This window comes from Agelaius phoeniceus, chromosome 5 (genome assembly GCF_051311805.1).
Source record: "Agelaius phoeniceus isolate bAgePho1 chromosome 5, bAgePho1.hap1, whole genome shotgun sequence".
Lineage (NCBI taxonomy): Eukaryota > Metazoa > Chordata > Aves > Passeriformes > Icteridae > Agelaius > Agelaius phoeniceus.
Window position 1 is genome coordinate 11,628,155 of NC_135269.1, and position 19,198 is coordinate 11,647,352.

At 39.2% G+C, this 19,198-nt stretch overlaps 1 protein-coding gene across 14 annotated transcripts in view; it reads left to right on the top strand.

Moving 5' to 3' along the window:
* Window positions 1–19,198, top strand: part of BICD1 (BICD cargo adaptor 1) — a 171,561-nt gene that overhangs the window by 71,289 nt on the left and 81,074 nt on the right. For all 14 annotated transcript variants that reach the window (XM_077178300.1, XM_077178301.1, XM_077178302.1 and 11 more), the window contains exon 2: window positions 14,001–14,213. In XM_077178300.1, coding sequence (XP_077034415.1) covers window positions 14,001–14,213 — 213 coding nt within the window. The remainder of the gene's footprint in view (window positions 1–14,000; window positions 14,214–19,198) is intronic.

A 19,198-nucleotide genomic window follows, 5' to 3' on the forward strand; every position in this document is an offset into this window, starting at 1 on the left:
TAAAGTTTTACTTTTTTCCTTGGTCAATGTTTATCATAGTTTTGATTGTATGGCTCCACAGGCTAATGATTTTGCAAAATGATTCTTGTATTAACCCACCAGGTGCAAACAATTCTTCATCTGGCAATGACTCAATTTCCATCTTGGAGTGTTCTGGAATCACCAGCACTGGTGTGCAATTAGGTGTACATGCAGGTAATTACCCAGCAGTGTCTTTGTGCTATTTCTGTCTTAAGCAACAGAATCATGATGTGTTAAGTTCATTTTTTTCCTTGGAATTCTGTCCTAATTGATTTCTTTTCAGACATCTAGCACTGTAAGTCTGAGTTCTCCATATTGACAGCCTTTTAAATTGGCATTAGGGCAGAAATGTATGCTAACTTTATACTTGAAATTTATAAAAAATAGTTCATTCTGTTCTTTGTTCCCTGATATTTCCTTCAAAGCTATGCTGAGTGAGGTTTGACTGAAATGTCATCTACACAGATTTTGTATGAAGTTACCATTGTCTTTAGAAGTCTGGCTTAAGATTCCCGATAGTAAAGGTGGTTGCAATGATATTTTGACTCAAGGAAGTATCTATGAATCAAAAAAATCCACTCATACCTATGAATGCAAAAGAAATATGTTTTTTATGACACTGTATTTTCACATAGTGCTTCTTTTTCTAATGATGTGTGTTCCCTACAAATTAACTCATAGATGTGCAGCAGCTCAGAGGTTCAAATTTAAGACAACAGAAAAGAAACCATCGAATCTCTCAGGAATTGCCTCAAAGTGGGAGTCAACAGGGAGCTCTTTCTCCTCCTCAAATGTCAAATACTTCAATTAACTGACATATCTTTCCAATGTGGATTTGTCTGACACTCAAAAAGCTCTTTGTAAAGCAATGAATTGGAAATGAGCACATCCCTATAGCAATCCCTATAGCACTTTTTAATCTAGAAAGTCATCAGATATGGTACAGTATAAATTACACATGTAGATTAGAAATGCTTTTCCAGTAATAGAAGTGTTTCATAACTCAGGGTATGAGAGGCTAACAATAAATGGAAATTGCTTACAGCTTGTTTTGCACTGAGGTGATCCTGGTTCTTTTGGGATCCAGGTAAGAAATATAAACAGCCATTGGCTATCTAAGTTATCCAATGACAGATGGGAATTATAGTGGGAGACAGGAATCTTGCATCCCTCCTGATGCTGGAACTCTGCCTGCCGTGGCATTGGGTAAGCCCAGGATGGCACAGAGCATCCTGTGTCCCTTCCATCCATGCTCAGGGTCACCAGCCTTTTTGCTCACCTGGAGTTCTTAGAGGGTCTTGATCATAACACATGTTCATCAATCACTGATAGTGGTCAAGTTTGGAAGATGGGCTTTGCTTTGAAAATTCTCTTGGATGATTTGCTCCACTATTTTCTATCAATAGAATGATAGCTCTTGTACAGCGTGCATATAATATTTCAAGAACATGATGATGCATTTACATGGACTTACAACTGAGTATATATTGTACATATGCACGTTGATTTTGCATGCCCTAATTATGATATTGTGTAGAGCAGCCACACAGCATCTGAGGCATGCACAGGAGCAGAAGTGGTGGTTGGTCTGCCATTGCAGGCTGGTGTGATGTGCTACAGGGACCACACACAGGTGAAAAGGAAGAAAAGTTGTGTGTCACTGACTCCAGACTGCAGTTTGGCAGCTTCACCACTCACTACAGCACTGGAGAATGAATTAAAACTTGTGAATTGTGAGGTGTGCTTTTGGCAAAGTACTCACTGTGTTACCTGCCCAGTGAGCCAGTGTACTTCTGGTAATATGAGGAGGTCTTACAGTGGGTCTTTATGGTTAAGAGAGGTAGACTTTTTTTAAACTTAAAAAAAAGTCATATCCCAAGTGAGGCAAACTATTTGTCCTTCTGGAGACCTTATGGAGTATTATAAATAAGAATCTTGTGTTATAAATGAGAAGCTTGACTAGGCCAATATTCAAGCAGCAATCAATTTAATAATTGATATGGTAAAGTATGAGCAATACAGCACTGGGTACAGTGGGGGAAGTTTTCCCTCCAACTGCACACCGATAGTTGAGGCTTACAGGTATTTACAGGGGTACTCATCAGCTTTCTCAGCAGTTTCTATTCCCAGTTTTTACTCATCAGCAGTTTCTATTCCCAATTTTTATGTCACAATTCTATACCTATTGTGAGTTAGGCTTCTCAGGATGTATCCCAGAAAAGAGTATCCCCAGATGATGGTGGTCCGGTTTCCGAAAGAAGAAAGACAAATACCATCTGGTGAAGTCCAGCTCTTCAGCTGTGGGTCCACCTTTTGATTGCAAGGACTATAAATCTCATAACAGTGATGTCCAGTTCCCTTGGTCAAAACTATTAATCCTTGAGTTGATGTTCATCTTCCTTTCTCCAGCTGCTTTTCACTGTTTTGTTAAGGTGTGATATAAGCATGTTTCCTTTTTATATATTCCAAAGCAATAGTTTCAAAGACCCTTACTACAAGCAATATTCTAAAATTATACTTCAAAAGGTTATTATTGCAAAACTCTTTAAGGCTTAACTACAAACAGAAAGTTCCTGTCAAAAAGCAAGATCCTTAATGCTTTAATTCAAATGCTCCTAAATCAACTTAAGACTTATAAAGGTTAATTGCAAACAAAAGATAGGTTCAAAGGCCTTCTTCCATGCTTTACTTCCTCAATTATTTATTAGAATTCATCTTTATAACTGTCCCATGGTCGGTTTCCACACATATCAGAATCACAAATACACGCGTTGCCTGTATGTACCTGACACAAAACACAGCTTTGTGTTCACAGCGTAGGTGTTGCTAATTTTGCAGAATGAATCAGATGTCTGACTTCCACTGACCTGCAGTCCTTTTTTTACAGATTTCATTCTTTCACACTCTTATGGCTTCTTGAACTCTCAAGACGTGTGTGTGCACATATGTGGTCATATCAGGAGCATTTGTGTGATAAGGGACAGGGGACATCAGGTCCTTAGCATGTGTCTTACTGACTGGTTAGGACAAACTACTTATGTGCATTAGGAGTGGATGGTGGGTTTGATATTGTGCATTGTATTCTATTTCATCCTTCAGAGTTGTCTTTATCTGGATATTTTATGGTTTCACTCCTGTTCTTCATTATCTTTGCACCTTATCTTTGGGTCAGCTTGTTCATCCTTTTCTTTTACATGAAATCACATCTCTGATACCGTAGCAAATACTGCTAACTTTGCTTTTAACCCCTGTTCTGCTGTTTCCTTTGGTGTGTGTGTGAGAACACGTGCAGACAGCTATAAATATCTTTTTGTACTTCATTGGAGCTGATGTTAATTGTTTTGTTTTAAATCTCTTTAGAAAAGCAGGAAACCATCCACCTCCATTTGTAGGAAGTGTTGATATTTGCATTCTGCTGCTGCAGTTGTGCAAATGGCCATCCCACTGTGCTGTGATGTGTGCTAAGTATCACATTCAGGGTCGTGTGAGAGCTTTCCTTTCTGGAAAAGAAAGGGACAGCTCCTGCATCCAGTGCCGGGACAGATTTAGGCAGCCAGCTAAGCACTCCCTGGCTGGCTGCTGACTGAGGTGTTCTCCTGTCTGTGCTGCTGATCCTCTGCTCTGCAGGCTGCCCATCCATGCGGATGGATGTCAAGAGAGGAAAGAAGACTTCCTATTTAATGGAAACTGCTGCTATGAAAATCAAGATGCTAGAGGGAAAATCCTGGTGATGCTGAAGTGGTTTGAAAGTCTCTGTGAAAATAAAGTGGTTGCTGAAAGAGCTCAGAGTGATGGGTTTTGCTGGTTTTCAAAAGTTTGTTGTCTAAATGGTTTGTAATTTGCTGGCTACTTCCACGTGAGCAAATACAGTGAATCAAGAGTCAGAATACAGTATATCATCCAGAAATAAATACCCAAGGGGAAAATCTGGGCTTCACTGAAGCCAGTGAAATCTCTCTGGTTACTCTTTCAGTAGAGCTAGGTAAGTCATGGAAGCTCACTTTGCGTAAGTTTCTGTGGTTATCTTACAGTTGGGAAGATAGGTCACCTTGAGACAAAGCTGCTGACAAAGCAAAAGCATTTTATACTCTTGAACTTGTTATCCTTTGCAAACTGCTCACTGGGAGACAATATATTTCACAAACATCATCATCAGGCAGTATCATATGTTTGACACTGGCAGGGAACAAGGCTGGCAAGAACAAGAACTTAAGATTTTGGTTGACCTAAGACAGGTCCATCCTATAAACATGCCTGCAACCCTAGATGTTGCTGCTGATCCTGGTCTCATTGTTTTGTGTGTGGTTTTCAAACCCCATCCTCTCTGCAGATGACTTCCTCTGTGTTCATGCAGGAAAAGGCAAATAGTGCAGGGAGAGCTGAGCCCTTGAGTCAAAGCATTGGGGAAGCTGTGGCTGGACACATGGCTTGGGTTGCAGATTTCTCACTTGTAAAGCCAAATCTTTGTTGGATGACTGCCTTTTGCTTCTGTTGGGGTGACAAATGGGATCAGTCTGGAGCCCTGCTGCAGTTGGACATGTAGGTTTACAAATGCACAGCATGGGGCCTGGTCTGTCTTCTTCAATTTCTCGTTGGGTTGGCTTGAGGCAGACACGTGTGGATGCAGCAGTGCCTGGAGCAGTGCCAGGCATTCCACCTTCTCACGCAGCCTTCCTTCTGTGTCAGACACATCCCTCTCTTCTCCTGAATAGATCTTCTGGCCAGCAAACACACCAAGTTCCTTTCATCACTGTCTCTGCTTTCGTTGGATAAATGGACAGGGTTTTTTAAAATTGGGTATTTTGTGTTTGCTTGGTGTTTTTTCTTATTAGTTTATGCTAAATGAATTAAAGCTGTCTGAGGGTTGCAATGGGACAATTTATGGCAATCCTAGTCTTTGAGTCTCACTTTTTTGAGGGGGTTGAGTAGGCAAACTATTGTTGCTCTAACATGATTATCAGTTTTAAGGTATACCACCATATACCTTAAAAACTCACTTGCTCTGGAGCCATGAGATTATCCAGCATTTGCAGTGAGCACCCAGCTGCAAGAGCATTCTGTGCACTGCGTTGATCAGTGCCAATGGAAGCGTAAGGTTCCCTGTGGTAATTCTGTGGCTGGCAGCACTCTAATCAAACCTTCCTTTGAAAATAAGTGAGAGGTCTGTAATCTTGGCCTCTTGTTCTGAATGGCATGCTTTTATTTAGAGATTTTTCCAACTTTTTAGCATTTTCCGTAAATGCCTGAAGCAGCAGAAATCTCTGGATAATCTTTCTCCTTTCAAACATTTGTTTAAAAAATTATTGTTCTGAAAGTTAATGTGTGCCTCCTGCCAGCTTACACTCCATCTCTGGGAACTGGAATGTGGAGTTCTTTCCCTGTGTTCCATTGTCCGAGGTACTTGCTAAGCACAACTCTGGTTTCCACACGCTGACATTGAGTCATGTGTGATCACAAGGAGAGACTTAATTCTTATTAATTATGTGTGGAGTAATCAGAACTGCTATGCTGGCAATTCACATAAAGAACTGCAGAGAATAGGAGTGTAAGTGTTTCCAGGCAAATTAAGGCTTTAAATTGAATGAATGTGATTACTTTAGTAGGATGTACAGAAAACATGTGTTCTCTAAGTGTAGTTGTTAATGAAATTCTTATTTTGGAAGACCTTTTTCTGCTCTGACTGCTATAGGCCCAAGACTCATCTTCCCTTCTTAGTAGAATTTGGCTTTGATGGAGCCTTACTCTCAGGGTCAGATTTTTGACTGCTGCAATAAAACTGGTTGAGGTTGTTGGTGGCACAAGTAGTTAAAACTCCAGGTCCCTTTGTGCTCTTTGGCATTAAAACTTCATGTCTCTGTATGCTCCATTTAAATAATCAGATTAGTTTATTGCAGTAAAACCACATTGTTCTTGCTTTTGGTCATTTCCAGTTTTAGGTTGGTGTTGAAGATACCTAAGGAAATGGCCAACTGTGAGTCATGGCTCCTTCAGCTGCATGGTCCATGGGAAGTGTTGTGTCTGCCAGTCCTTCCGGCACAGAGAGTTGCTCCCTGAATCATACTGGGATTTAGTTTGCAAGAGGCTCCTGAAGGTGATCTTGTCCATCACCTGACTGGGGTTCAAAGTTAAGTATTCTTCAGGGTCCTTGTCCTAGACCCTGAGTTTGGATATCTCCAAGGATGGAGGGTACACAGCCACTCTGGGCACTTATTTTGCTGCCACGCCACTCTCAGGGTGGGTTTTTCTTTGTTTTGTGTGTATTTCCTTGGTTTCAGATTGTGGCCTTGTATCTTGCCCTTCTCCTGTGCACTGCTGAGAAGGGTCTGACTCTCTGCTCTATCCCCCTTCAAGTGATTCCCTAAGCAACTGGGTTGTTTTTATTATTCACTACCAGCATGGCTTTGCTTAGACCATCCCTGAAATGCTCCATTAATGTGGTCTGACTATGGAATGTGAGTTTACATATGGGGAGCTAATGTGGAGTAACTAGAATGTCCCAGCAGGCTGGCAACTCCTAAAGAACTGGATTTTGGCATTAATTCTTTGCTGCTTTATTCAAGCAAGCACAGAAGAGGGAAGTGCAATTATTTCAGCCATTTCATAGTTAGAAAAAGAGAAGAAAATCGGTTAGAAAAGAAATAATTAAGGTTTTGTAAAAATGGGATTTTGGTGCTCCGTGCAAATGTAATAGGGCCTCAATGGAAGGCTGGTTTCATCTCTGCCTTCGGGCACATTTTGTTTAAAAAAAAATTAAAATCTCTTGATAGTCTTACATGCTTGTTCTGGTAGTACTTCTATTGGTTTTAATTGAAATTTTGTAATAGCTGGATGTTGGTCTGATAGTAATTTGTGCTAAATTGTAAGCCACCTTATGTTTCATTAACAAGATATGAATTATTTTGTTTATAGAAATAATTTAATTATTGGCCATAGGAATTTTGAACAGAGCTTCTCTAGAATTACCAGCATGAAACTAATTTGTTGCATTGTAGATAAGTGGTGCTCTTTGTTACAAGCTTCCCCCTTCTGTGCCTGCAGGGAATGCTTAGGGCTGGGGAATTGAAATCCCCATCTAGAGTGCAGTTAAAGGCAATTAAATGGAAATTCTTACTTACTCCCCCTTTTGCTGGATTGCAGGTGAACAATGGATATTGGCATTGAATGCTCATTTTCATGGTAGTGCTTTCTTCTTCTCTATAAATATTTCCTAACCATCACATTTAGGAGTGGTTTTGTTCCTTATTTATAAAAAGGCAGAGTGGTTGCCTGAGGCCTCACATATTGATGGAAATCAGAGCACTGTGTAGTGGGACTGCAGAAGCATGGCTGTGTCTGTAGCTGAGCTGAATATAAATCTCTCTGTGTTTTCTGAAGGCTTTGTTGATTAGCATCTGATATAAGAATTTCAAGAGGACTGTAGATACTGAAGGGATCCACTGAGAACAAACAGAAGCATCTGTGTTGTTCACTCTTTTACCCAAATCGTCCTTGGGGAAAAGCCTATGAATTGTTGACATTTGTCCTACTGCTCTACATCAGTAAATAGACTCAGGATTAGTTATGTTTTCCATGTAGCTGATCTCCTTAGCATTTCTGGTAGGGGGTAAAACCTCCATCACCTTGGCTTGCAAGTCCCTTTTGCAAGTGAAATCTCCTATGCTGATATTGACTTATGTGACTTTATCATTGCAACAGCATTTGCATTTTTATTGGAGAGAGTTGAATTAATAAGCTGGTGTTTGGAGATAAAGCTAAGTGCTTTTTGCCTTTAGGTGATAGCTTCTTCAAGTATCCTTTATAGATTTCTCACTTGCTTGTACCATGCTCATAGGGTCATTAAGGTGATTTCCTCTTGTCCTGTCACAACTATAGTATCTTAAATTTCAGATCGTGAATGGATCTATTCTAGCATCCTTTTCACTCAGCAGCAGATACTCTCCTCTACACTTTTCATATGTGAACTTGAGCTTCCTCAATTATCTATAGTAAAGCATGAATTGAAAAAATATGTCCTTTAAAGTTTAATTTTCACCCTTTTCAAAAGGCAGACTGCTTGCATGAGAACAGATAAGAAACCCCCAGTTTGTTAGCTTGCTTCATATTAACTGCAAAATATTTAACTTTTATTTTTCTGCAAGATGGGGCCTATGAAGTAAAAGGTATGTTGTTATGTTAAGAAAATAAAACTCAAACACACAAAAATCCCATTCATCTTTTGTTCCATAGAGCATAAATCTGATTATCTTGAGTCTGGAAATTTTGAAACTACCAATGCTTAGCCAGGTGCTTGGGTGCAATGGAATTTTGATCAATTGTCTGATTCCTTTTGACTGGGGAACAGGCTAAGGCTAGGAGCTTTGTTTCATGTTCTGAGCTGAAAGCTAAATTAGTGATGAGATAGATGCTCAGTCTTCTGCCTCTGCAGAAGAGTTCAGTATCCTGCTTTGCTGAACACAGGAGCAATCAGACAATCAGCTGTTTTCAGCTAGCCTGTCAACCTAGAAGTTCATGATCTAGTTTTCTTGCTTATAAGCCCATGCTGATTCAGGCTGTGTTCTCAATCTGGTTTTGAGTTTTCAATCTGCTTCCCTGCATGTGCTGTCCATCTCACATGCACTATCCACAGAATGCCTATTAATTTTTTTCTTCTGTCATCATTAAGCATGCATCTGCCTGTGTTTTGATTGCAATGTGCCAAGTATTTGCATTTGAGGGCTTTAATAATTTCACTATTGGCTTCCAAAAGGAAATTATTGATCTGTCTCAGCCATCTTGAATGAACGTGAGAAAGTCATGCCAGCTGCATAAAGATTTAGTCTACGTTTTCACAAAATTTAGAGGTCTAAAACTTGGTAAAGTTTTATGAAAGCAGATATAATCTGCTTTCATAATGTTGGGTTTAGATTCAGTGCCACATCACGAGTTATGGAGGAAGCAGCTTTGTACCAACTGAGTTCGAGGGAAAGAGCAGATCCTGCTCAGATGCTGCTCACCCTTCCCTGGAGGGGATTTTCTCACAGACCTCTCTGCCACTGATTGGTCCTTGGCAGAAAAAGTTCAAAGAATCCTGAGCAGTTTGTCAATGAAACAGAAAAACCCTAGAAAAATACCCATATATAGTAAACTTAAAAAAAAAAGAAAAAAGTCTTAGCATAAGGACACAGGATTGCAAATGACTAAAGGAATATTTGGTGATAAATGGGCATTCAAGTTGTGCAACAAAATAAGACCTGTTCCTGGAATTAACCCATAGCATCCTGAGCAAAGATTTCCATCTGTGGTGCCATACTGACATTTCACTAGGAAATATGCTACCCTCTTGGATAATCCAGGCTGTTTTTCCCTGCTTTTGTGCTATGAATGTGGGGGTAACTAATACATAATACATACATGGTTCTGCTTTGCAGCAAGTTAGCAGCTCAAATAGGTAATCATTGGAAGAAGTCCAATGCTGTTGCATTTAGCATCAGAAAAAACTACAGTCAGTGTCGAAGCCATAAAGGCAGGCTGCCTGCTTCTCCTGATAGCAGTCAGGTCGTGTTTACTGCTTATTAATTATCCCAGAGTAGAAGAATGAATTTCTGTGAGACATTTCAGAATTCCAGCCCCAGGAGGTTATTAGTAAAAATAAAGGTGAAATTCAGAAATAGCAGTCTTCGTTGCCTAAGTTTTAAACCAATCTTTTGTATGTGTGCTGCTTTCTACACCTACATTAGAAATCTAGCTTCTCTTTTTAGTTTCTTTCTTGAAATGGTAAATATAATTTTTGTTTTAGACGTCATTTTATGTCACTGCACATTAGCTTTATACTGCTGTTTATATTTATCATATAACTATGACATGTCTGGAGCAGTCAGTTTTCTATTGTTCCTTTGTAGATCTGTGCCCATATTATTCACAGCATTATTCCTGTCATACTTGTTTGCTTCTGACACTGGAATTTCTATTTGGGGTTACTTAGAGTTCAACAGTAAATGGTGTTTTTCCTCCAAAGTTACACCTTTTCTGCATGATCAAATTTGACCTCTTCCTTGTGTGCACTCACTTTTACTGTCCTTTCTCATGACCTCAAATATTTTATTGTTCTCAAAGTTCCAATTTTAAGATGCTTTTGAAAAATCATGGCAGTGTTACACAGTTCTAAGGTTTTAGGAGATACACGTGTATACATAGTTTAATGGTATCTTGTTACTTGACTTTTACAACCAATTTATAAAAAAAACTCAATCAAGAGCATCCTTCCAAACAAAAATCTTGAGAGAAGTGATGGGACCAGAGTAAGGTGAAAATCTGGCTGCTGTCTGTTAGGACTGTCTTTGTTAAAGCAGTAAACTTGCCTCAGTCTTTGTGGCTGATTAGAGCTATTGTGCCCACTCTGGGAGGGGGTTTCTCAAGGAACTGAAGCCCTGAAGGACTGCACAGCCCCTTCTGGGTCCAGACTTGAATCTGGAAAACGTCAGGAAATCCCAACGCTGTGATTGCTGAAACCAAGAGCCAACAGGGGACCAACAGTGATTTCTAAGTGGTTTTCATGAGGAGTCCCAGCAAGCAGAACCATGCTGAAAAGAGCAGTGGTAATTAACTGATACATCTGCACAGTCTAGTACAGCACCTACTCAGAGTACTTGAGTCCATTCCATGAAGATACCATGACCTTATTCATGAATAAGGGAACATCTGCTTTGCTTTTGCATTGTTTTTCCTCTCCCTCAGTGTCATGTCACAGGAAAGCTGTTTCTCCACTCAGGCTTCCATGGCAGGCTGGTATTCCCACATATACAGCACTTATAAATATAAGATTTTTCAGCAAACCAGTTTGTATCCAGCACATGACTCAATTGCAAGTGATCTTCCTTTAACTTGCAGTCCAGGTCATCAGCTTCTCATGTGAGCACAGTTACTTGAAATATTTCACATCATAGCAAGGTTGTAAGGTCTTAAGTAAATGTATTAAGCAAATTATTAAAACATAAAATCAAAATAGAACAAACATTTAGCTACTAGCTGAAAAGTATTGATATGTGATTTAATTTAAAAGTGGTCAGTCTCATGGAAGACTTTAAGTGGACATGTCTGGAAAGTTGAAACCTTTTGGTGTTCTGTACAATCTATGAAACAGAGAAGCAGAACTTTTTGCTTGCTTATACTTAAAAGGTATTTCATATTCATCTCCTTGTTGTGTTGATCTGCATAATTACAATATCAAAAGTGAACTATGCTTGCTTGCTTTCCTTCCCCTGATTTTAACATCTTGATAGCATGTTAAGAAAGAAATTAAATATTCTAATATGGATGAGTTGGGATCATCATGAGGCTTGGCCATCAAAGAAATAATGAAGAAATTCTACTATACAGGTGACTGAGCACTTGGATAGATTGCCCAGAGGTTATGGAGTCTTCCTCACTGGAGCTATTCAAGAACTATCAGGATGCAATCCTGTGCCATGTGCTCAGGGATGACTCTGCTTGAGCAGGGAGGTTGGACTAGATGACACACAGTGGGCCCTCCTAACCTGTCCCATTCTGTGTTACAGTAGTGTTCAAATTGGTTTCATAGGAAAAAAAAAAGTTTATACATTTTGTGTGGTCATAGGTACAAGGAAATTAGAGTACATGTTGTATTTGGGTCACCCCCAGACCAAGGAAGGAATGATCAATCTCACTCCATGTTCTCAGAAGGCTAATTTATTGTTTTATGATACTATATTATATTAAAGAATACTATACTAAACTATACTAAAGAATACAGAAAGGATACTTACAGAAGGCTAAAAAGATAATAATGAAAACTTGTGCCTTTCTCCAGAGTCCTGACACAGCTTGGCCCCAATTGGCCAATGAGTGAAAACAACTCACAGCAGAAACCAATGAAACAATCACCTGTGGGTGAACAACCTCCAAACACATTCCACATGAGCACAACACAGGAGAAGCAAATGAGATAATTAAAGTTTTCATTTTTCTCTGAGGCTTCTCAGCTTCCCAGGGGAACAATCCTGGGTGAAGGGATTTTTCAGAGAATGTGAATTTGAGAAGTACACAGGAATTTTCCACTATGCTGTGCACCATCCCCAAAATCTATATTCATAGCTGTTCTCAAGCATCACATGTGCTAAAAGTGCACCTTCAAAGTGCATTAGGGAAAACCTGGCATGCATCTGGGAGGCTGTCATCACTGTGTGCTGGTGTTGAACTGTGGCTCTCTGATAGAGAGAGGGCTCCAGGTAACATTTATTCATGAACTTCTCCACCCCTGCAAATCCTACTTGCTCTTCTGCTGTGTTTTGATTTTACCCCTTTACATTTGTCTTGTAGGGTCTTTATTTGAATGGTGCTTTTTGCTCAGTCTCAAACTAGGAAAAGTGAGCCATAAGTATGTAGAGGAAGATAATTTATTAGCAGTGTTCCCAAAACAATTGTCTTAGATTCACAGATATCAGTGCTTAAGTTTCATTAAATTGAATTTCTTGTTGTTTGGAAAATCCTATTTGGCAAGTTGCTGATGCTTGCTATTTCAGTAACTTACAGCTTTTTGAGAAGACAGCTGGGTTAATACATTATTGAATATTTTTAGAATCCTTTAATGCTGAGTTCACAGGATTCTCCAAGTGAAGTAGACTTAAAAGCTGAGAAGTTTTTGAAGAGAGTTTTACTTTGAAGTTTCTAAGGGTTGCTTCAGTTCTAGTGCCAGTAAAGCTTAGAACGTGTTCTGGAAGGCTATAAATAGCATCAGTAAAACAATGGATTTAATTTGGCAAGGCAAAGGAGGCCACAGCTTACAGTGGGTTCAAATGTGTGCTGTGGTTTCACAGAACTGGGTAGAAATGAGGCTTTTCAGGATAATTTTTCACTGAAGTAGCATGTTACCATGACTCAAATTTCTCTCGTGTATTAGGAGAAAAAAAATAATGGTGGTCTTTCAGATGTGTTTACTTGGATTTAAGATACATGAGAGAACTTCTGCCTGTGTTAGGCTAATATTCTTCACATTAGAAGCCCTCTTTGGTCTTTCTCCAGAATCAGGTCATGTTATTTTCAACTAAGTGTCTTTTTGTAAAAGGTAATACACTCTAATCAGTTTTTACTTTTTTTTTTTTTTTTTTGCTATTTTTATTTTATTTTTGTGTCTATTATTTTATTACATGAATTTTTATGTTATTATATTATTTCTGGGTTTTCCCCATTTTTGTAGTTAAATGATACCTCCATCATGTCTACTATCATGGCCTGCAGGTTGCTTTCTTCCAGGTTGCTCCAGAGCTGTCAAAAATAACATCACAAATTGTCCCTGAGGAATACTATCTTATTAGATAGATCAGTGTAAGCCAGTAACAAGCAGACAAGCACTGAAATTCCCTCTCTATTTAAACACTTCTCAAACAGTTAAATATCCAACAGAAGCAAAAACCACTGAGTATAAATGAAGTGACAGGGCTCACAGAGTCTGTGTTTAGCATCCCAGAGGTGTTGATGGCTACTACCTGATTCTCAGCTCTTCCAGGAACATTTTTCCACAGCAGGAGATGAGCTCCTATAGGAAAAGGTTGTTGGAAATGGAAAGCAATTCAGTGAGATTTGTCAGCTATTTATGCTCTTTAAGCCAAAACAAACCAGGTGTTTATTTTGCGGAGCCAGAGAAGAAAGGAATTGATGAATTATGGGCTGGCCTCGTGCAGGAGGATTAAACACTGGCACTAATTAATGGCCAGTTAGCACCATCTTGATCTCACTGGTTGTGAACTGGATGGGGGCCATAAATCCAGACTGCAAACAGGAGCAGCCTCAAGATGCTTCATTCCAGCTAAGTGGGATGGTGGCCCTCAGCTGCTGGGATGGTGTTTAATAGGTCAGAGTTTGGGATTTGCAGATCTGTCCCATTCCTGCTGGCTGTGCAGCTGCTCTGTACTGTAGATGATTGTTCTACTGTTGATAATTGTTGCTTCAGTAGCTTTTTACTGTGCTCTGTTTTCCCCTTGCAGGCGTTTGGCCAGTCCTTCTCCGTGCACCGCAAAGTGGCCGAAGATGGCGAAACGCGGGAAGAGACTCTTCTCCAGGAGTCTGCATCAAAGGAAGCCTACTACCTGGGCAAGATTTTGGAGATGCAGAACGAGCTCAAGCAGAGCAGGGCTGTGGTCACCAATGTTCAGGCAGAGAATGAGAGGCTCACTGCTATTGTCCAAGACTTGAAAGAGGTAAATGGGGCTGAATTTCTTTTGGGTATCATGGATAACGTGGCTCTGAGTAAACAAGATATTACAGGAAATGAAAATGCTCAACTCCCAGTCTGTGATATTCCCAGAAACCTTGTGGCCTGAGAAGGCTACAATTTAGAAAATACAACTTCCGTTGGTTTTAAACAGCACCACCACCTTAAAAATATAATAAAACCCAATTCAAGAAGTTGTAATGCCTAAGCATCCTTAGCAATTTTGCATTGTATTTTATAGTACTGAATTTTACATAAACACATTTTCTGCACTCTTCTGATATTCATGCATCTCTTCTCTTTTTCAGCATTTAAAAATATAATAAAACCCAGTTCAAGAAGTTGTAATTCCTGAGCACCCTTAGCATTTTGCATTGTATTTTATAGTACTGAATTTTACATAAACACATTTTCTGCACTCTTCTGATATTCCTGCCTCTCTTCTCTTTCTCAGCTTTTACATAATTTTGCAGGTATTTTGGACTGCCTAGAATTAAATGAAGCTTTTGCTGGTTTTCTTCTACTGTAAAGCAAAATTAAAATGCATGCTCATGTTTAGAAAATGGGTAACAGTAAGGAAGCCAGATGTAGTTATTCACCATATGAGACATTGAATAATTTTGATGGAGAATTAAGTAATATTTAATAACTTGCCTTTTTTGGAATTCCCACTGGAATCTGGAAATTATGGAATGCAGCAGAACAACTACATACAGGGGAAGGCAGCACTTGGAAATGAGCCCACATCTTGCCTGCATTCCCTGGGAATGCTTAGACATAGGGATTCTCCCCACTGTCCAGCTGCTGAAGGAGATGTTTCCTATGTGAATCTGGAAAGTGATTACTTGATGCATTAATTCGTTAATATTAACAGTTACCATGTTTTCTGTAGCTGGATGGAATAGCATCCTTTTAGCCTACAGAAAGCCCTGGAACAGGGTATCCCTGGAACTGAGCCTTTACATCCACTGAACATTTTTATTGTACTGCACTTGCCCATAATACAGATCAGGTTTCAGGAAGAAACACATGCCAGCTGTTCACATATTCCAATTAAAATATGGGATTGTGATTGCTGTTGCAGTGGTTAACAAAAGAAAATCAAATCTATTTTTAATTATTTTTGATCTACTTGTCCTAAAATCCTGTCCTAGAATCTTCTTGGTGGCAGGCCACCAGCTGCTGACAGCCCTACCTGTTTGGTTTATCTCACAGGCCCTGATGACTTGGGGTTCAGACACGAACGAACAGCCAAGTTAGAACAAATGCACATTTGTCTTTGTACTCCATACTTTTCCTCTGGGACTCCTTCAAATGCAAATCTCCCTTCCATTTTCCATCATGGTTATTGATCTGCAGTTTGTTCAGGAGGCAGTTTCAGTACCTGTTCTCCCTGGAATATTGATTGTCCTCGTTTCCTTGGTGATAATAGTAACTCCTAATGTGAAGCCAGCTGCAATTATTTCCTGGTCTAATGCTAAATAGAATCAAGCCATAGTAGTTAATTAAAGTGCAATAAAGGAATTTACCTGAATAAAAATAAGGCTGATAAACTGATTGTTATTACTAAGATGATGTTGTACCCCAAGTATCAAGTCCTTGACTAAGTGGAACTTTCATTTGTGTTACTACAATCAATGTAGGAAGCATAAATGGAATTAGTGCAGTCAGTTGATTACACCACACGCTATTATGATTAATTACTTGAATAATAATAAGAGATAGTGGGTGATTGGTACCTACTTCAGTCTCTTTGTGATCTTTTCACACTGAATTACGCTGGTATTTCACCTTGTGCTCAAAGGAGTCTCACTTGTGCTCAGCCTGATATCCCTTGGTCCTGTGGCTGTGATATCCAAGTGCCTGCTGAAAGAACATGACCTTCTCCTGTAAGTGTTTATGAATTTGTCTGCTTGGTTCTGCCTCCTGCAAGCAGAAAAAAGCAGACTAAACTTACTCCAAATCTTGACAGCTACAAAGGTGAGGGAAAAAAGTATGAAGTGTCTGGTATGTTTTGGGGTAAAGCCAGAATTAGGTGCTGTGTGGGTGGATTGCTACAATGAGGAAGCAATTTTACTGCCTAAGGAGACAATCTGGAAATCTAATTAGAGAAAAAAATGGAAGAAAAAATATCATTTTTACGTGGGCCTCTGAGTGATGCAAAGATAGATGGGTAGATTCTGGACAGAAGTTACCTAATTGTATCCTATCTTTTCCCCTCCCTGCTGTTTACCTCTTCCCCTCAAGAAAAACATGCTTTATGGCTGTTTTTTAGGCCTTAATGAGATATTTTATAAACTAAACAAACAAGCAAAAAATAATTGCTTTCACTTTCAGTCTAAATAGAAAGGTTTGAATAGCTGCTGTGTGGTTCTGGGAATAGTGTTTTTGCATGGATGACACAAATGTATGGTCATTTCTCCATGCATTCATCCACTTAGGATACTGAAGACTGATAGGTGAGTTTTCAAAAAATGACCTCTGTTATTGGTATCACACTGCTAAATAATACACTCAGTGCTTCTCCACTTTCCAGCCTGTCCTGGGAGTTATCTGATGAATTCATTGTGCTCTCTGAATTTGCACAGAAATTCATAGTCCTATGAATGTGTATGAGCATTTTCTGAACCAGTGTTAGCGTTCAGAAACACATAATCATGAGAATGATTGTATGCAGGTGCTTTTATTGAAGAGCTCTGGGTGTCAGGGGTACAAACCCAAATCTGACTCCGACATGCGTTTGGGGTGAACATGTTTTTATATTCTATCGTTATATAACTTTCATGTTAATTATTAAACTTATGTTGTTCCATTGTATACATAGATTTCATTCAAGCATAGGCTCCCCGTGATCCCCCTCATGATTCTCATGAATCTTGTGATTCTTTTTATGATTAAACAATAATTATATTTAATTACTAAACAATCATCACATCTAACAATTATATCATTTATCATATACTGCTTACGCAGGTGCAATTTCACATGATCTGGCAAACACAAAGCCCAACGTTTTCAGAGTCTATTTTTAACATTTTTCCAGGGCCCAGCTAAGTCTAGCTTCTTTCTAATTCCCTGAATTTTATGATTTTAAAACCTTTTACTGTCACCAGCAGAATATACTCCCATGAATGCTGATGGCTTTTAGCAATCCTGGGAATTCCATAGCCCTGGAGTTTAAAAATTCATACCTTTTAGCAAGTATCTGCCCTGCAGTCACAGCTGATGTCTGCAGGGCAGCTTGACCTGGATCTCCCTTGCTATAAAAGGGAATGTATCAGGCTCAGGTCTCTGGAGAATTATGCACCTCAGACTGCAAAAACAAACAAGCTGATTTCAGTACCCATATCTTGGAAAAGAAGTTTTCTGAGAACTTGATGACATTAATCCCCTAATGGGCATTAATGAACCAGGAATCTCTGAACATAGATAGCTTTCTACTTCATGTTAAAATGATTAAAGGAATAAAACACCACTAGCTTTATTTTTGATGCAATAAAAATCCCTAGAGTGTTGCATAGGAATCTTATTAACTATCACCTAACTAAATAAAATATACGTTTTGAAAAGCTGGTAGATTTTTTTCTCCCACCAAGGCCTCGGATAGGGAAGGTAGGCTGTTTAATTTGAACCAAAACTATACAGATTTTAAAACTGAGACCAGAAGGATAATATTTTGCAGTCAGAAACTAGATTTACAAAATCTGTATGTTAGACATCACACAGTTTATGGTGGTTGGCCTCTCTGTATGGAGAGATCATTATGGTTATTAGATCATACAACCTTCTCCAACAGTGTATAAATTGCCCTCATTTATTATAAATATTTTAAAAAATACTTGTCTTTAAAAGAACATCTTTTAAAAAGACAATTTTTATCCTTTTCTAATTTTCTGGAGTCTGTTTTTTGCCTATTTAAAAGCACTGTTCACTTACAGTTGGGAGATGAGTAACTTTTTCTCATTTTTACCAGTAGAGAAAATCTCTTCTCATGATAACCATAAGTATTTTATTGGTGTAGAGGAGATGTAATCACCACCTTGAGAAGCTGATAACTGACAGAGGTGGTTATGAAAGGCCAGATGACCCGGCTCAGAAGCTGGAGAAAGTTTTCCATGCCCACAGACAGGAAATCTCCATTTAGAGGTGATGTCTGTATATACTCCTCCATCATGGGAAGGCTGTGAATACCTTGGAGCTGGGCACTTGACTCAAAACAGGTGGCAGCTGGAGGGGAAAGAGAATGAGGCAAAGATTGAAGCAGGTGACAGTGTAGAAAATGGAGATGAGTGATGGTACAGTTCAAGATTTGTAGGTATTACAAGACTAGGCTGATGAGTTGTTTGGGGTGGATAGGTGAATGGTCTTGGTGTCTGAAGGGGCTGGCAGGTATGGATCAGCTCTTTCTTCCCTTTAAAACTAGTGAAAAGGAGAAAGCCAGGAAGAAAAGGGTTAAAACTCATAGGCTCTCTACTAAAAAGCCACTGCAGCAGCTGTGGGGATTGCACAAAGAAATCGGCACCTGGGTACCTGCAGCCCTTGAGATAACAGATGAATGGAGGGGTTTATGTGATGGCAATATTAATGGGCCATGGAAACAGCACACACCTGGGTTTCTGGAGGGCAAAAATAGCAAAGAGGGTAGTGGAAGAGTGGGGGAAGAGAAAAATAGAAATTTGTGATGGATTATTTGGTGAAAGCAGGGGGAAAAATGTCTAAGGTGAAGTTGTGCTGCCCTGCTGCCTTTGAAATCAGTAGCTAAACAATTATTTGCTTCAGCAGTACGAAAATCTTGCACTTCGTGCTAATTAGAAAATGTGTGGACGTGGTAGCTTGGATTTTTTTGAGGGGAGCTAATGTTTGAAAACAGAAAAAAAATTTACAATTGTTGTCTTCAAGCTGGCTTTCATCTAAAAAGTTATATTAAGAACTGGACTTTCTATATTGAACATGGCTTAAATCAAAATTTGC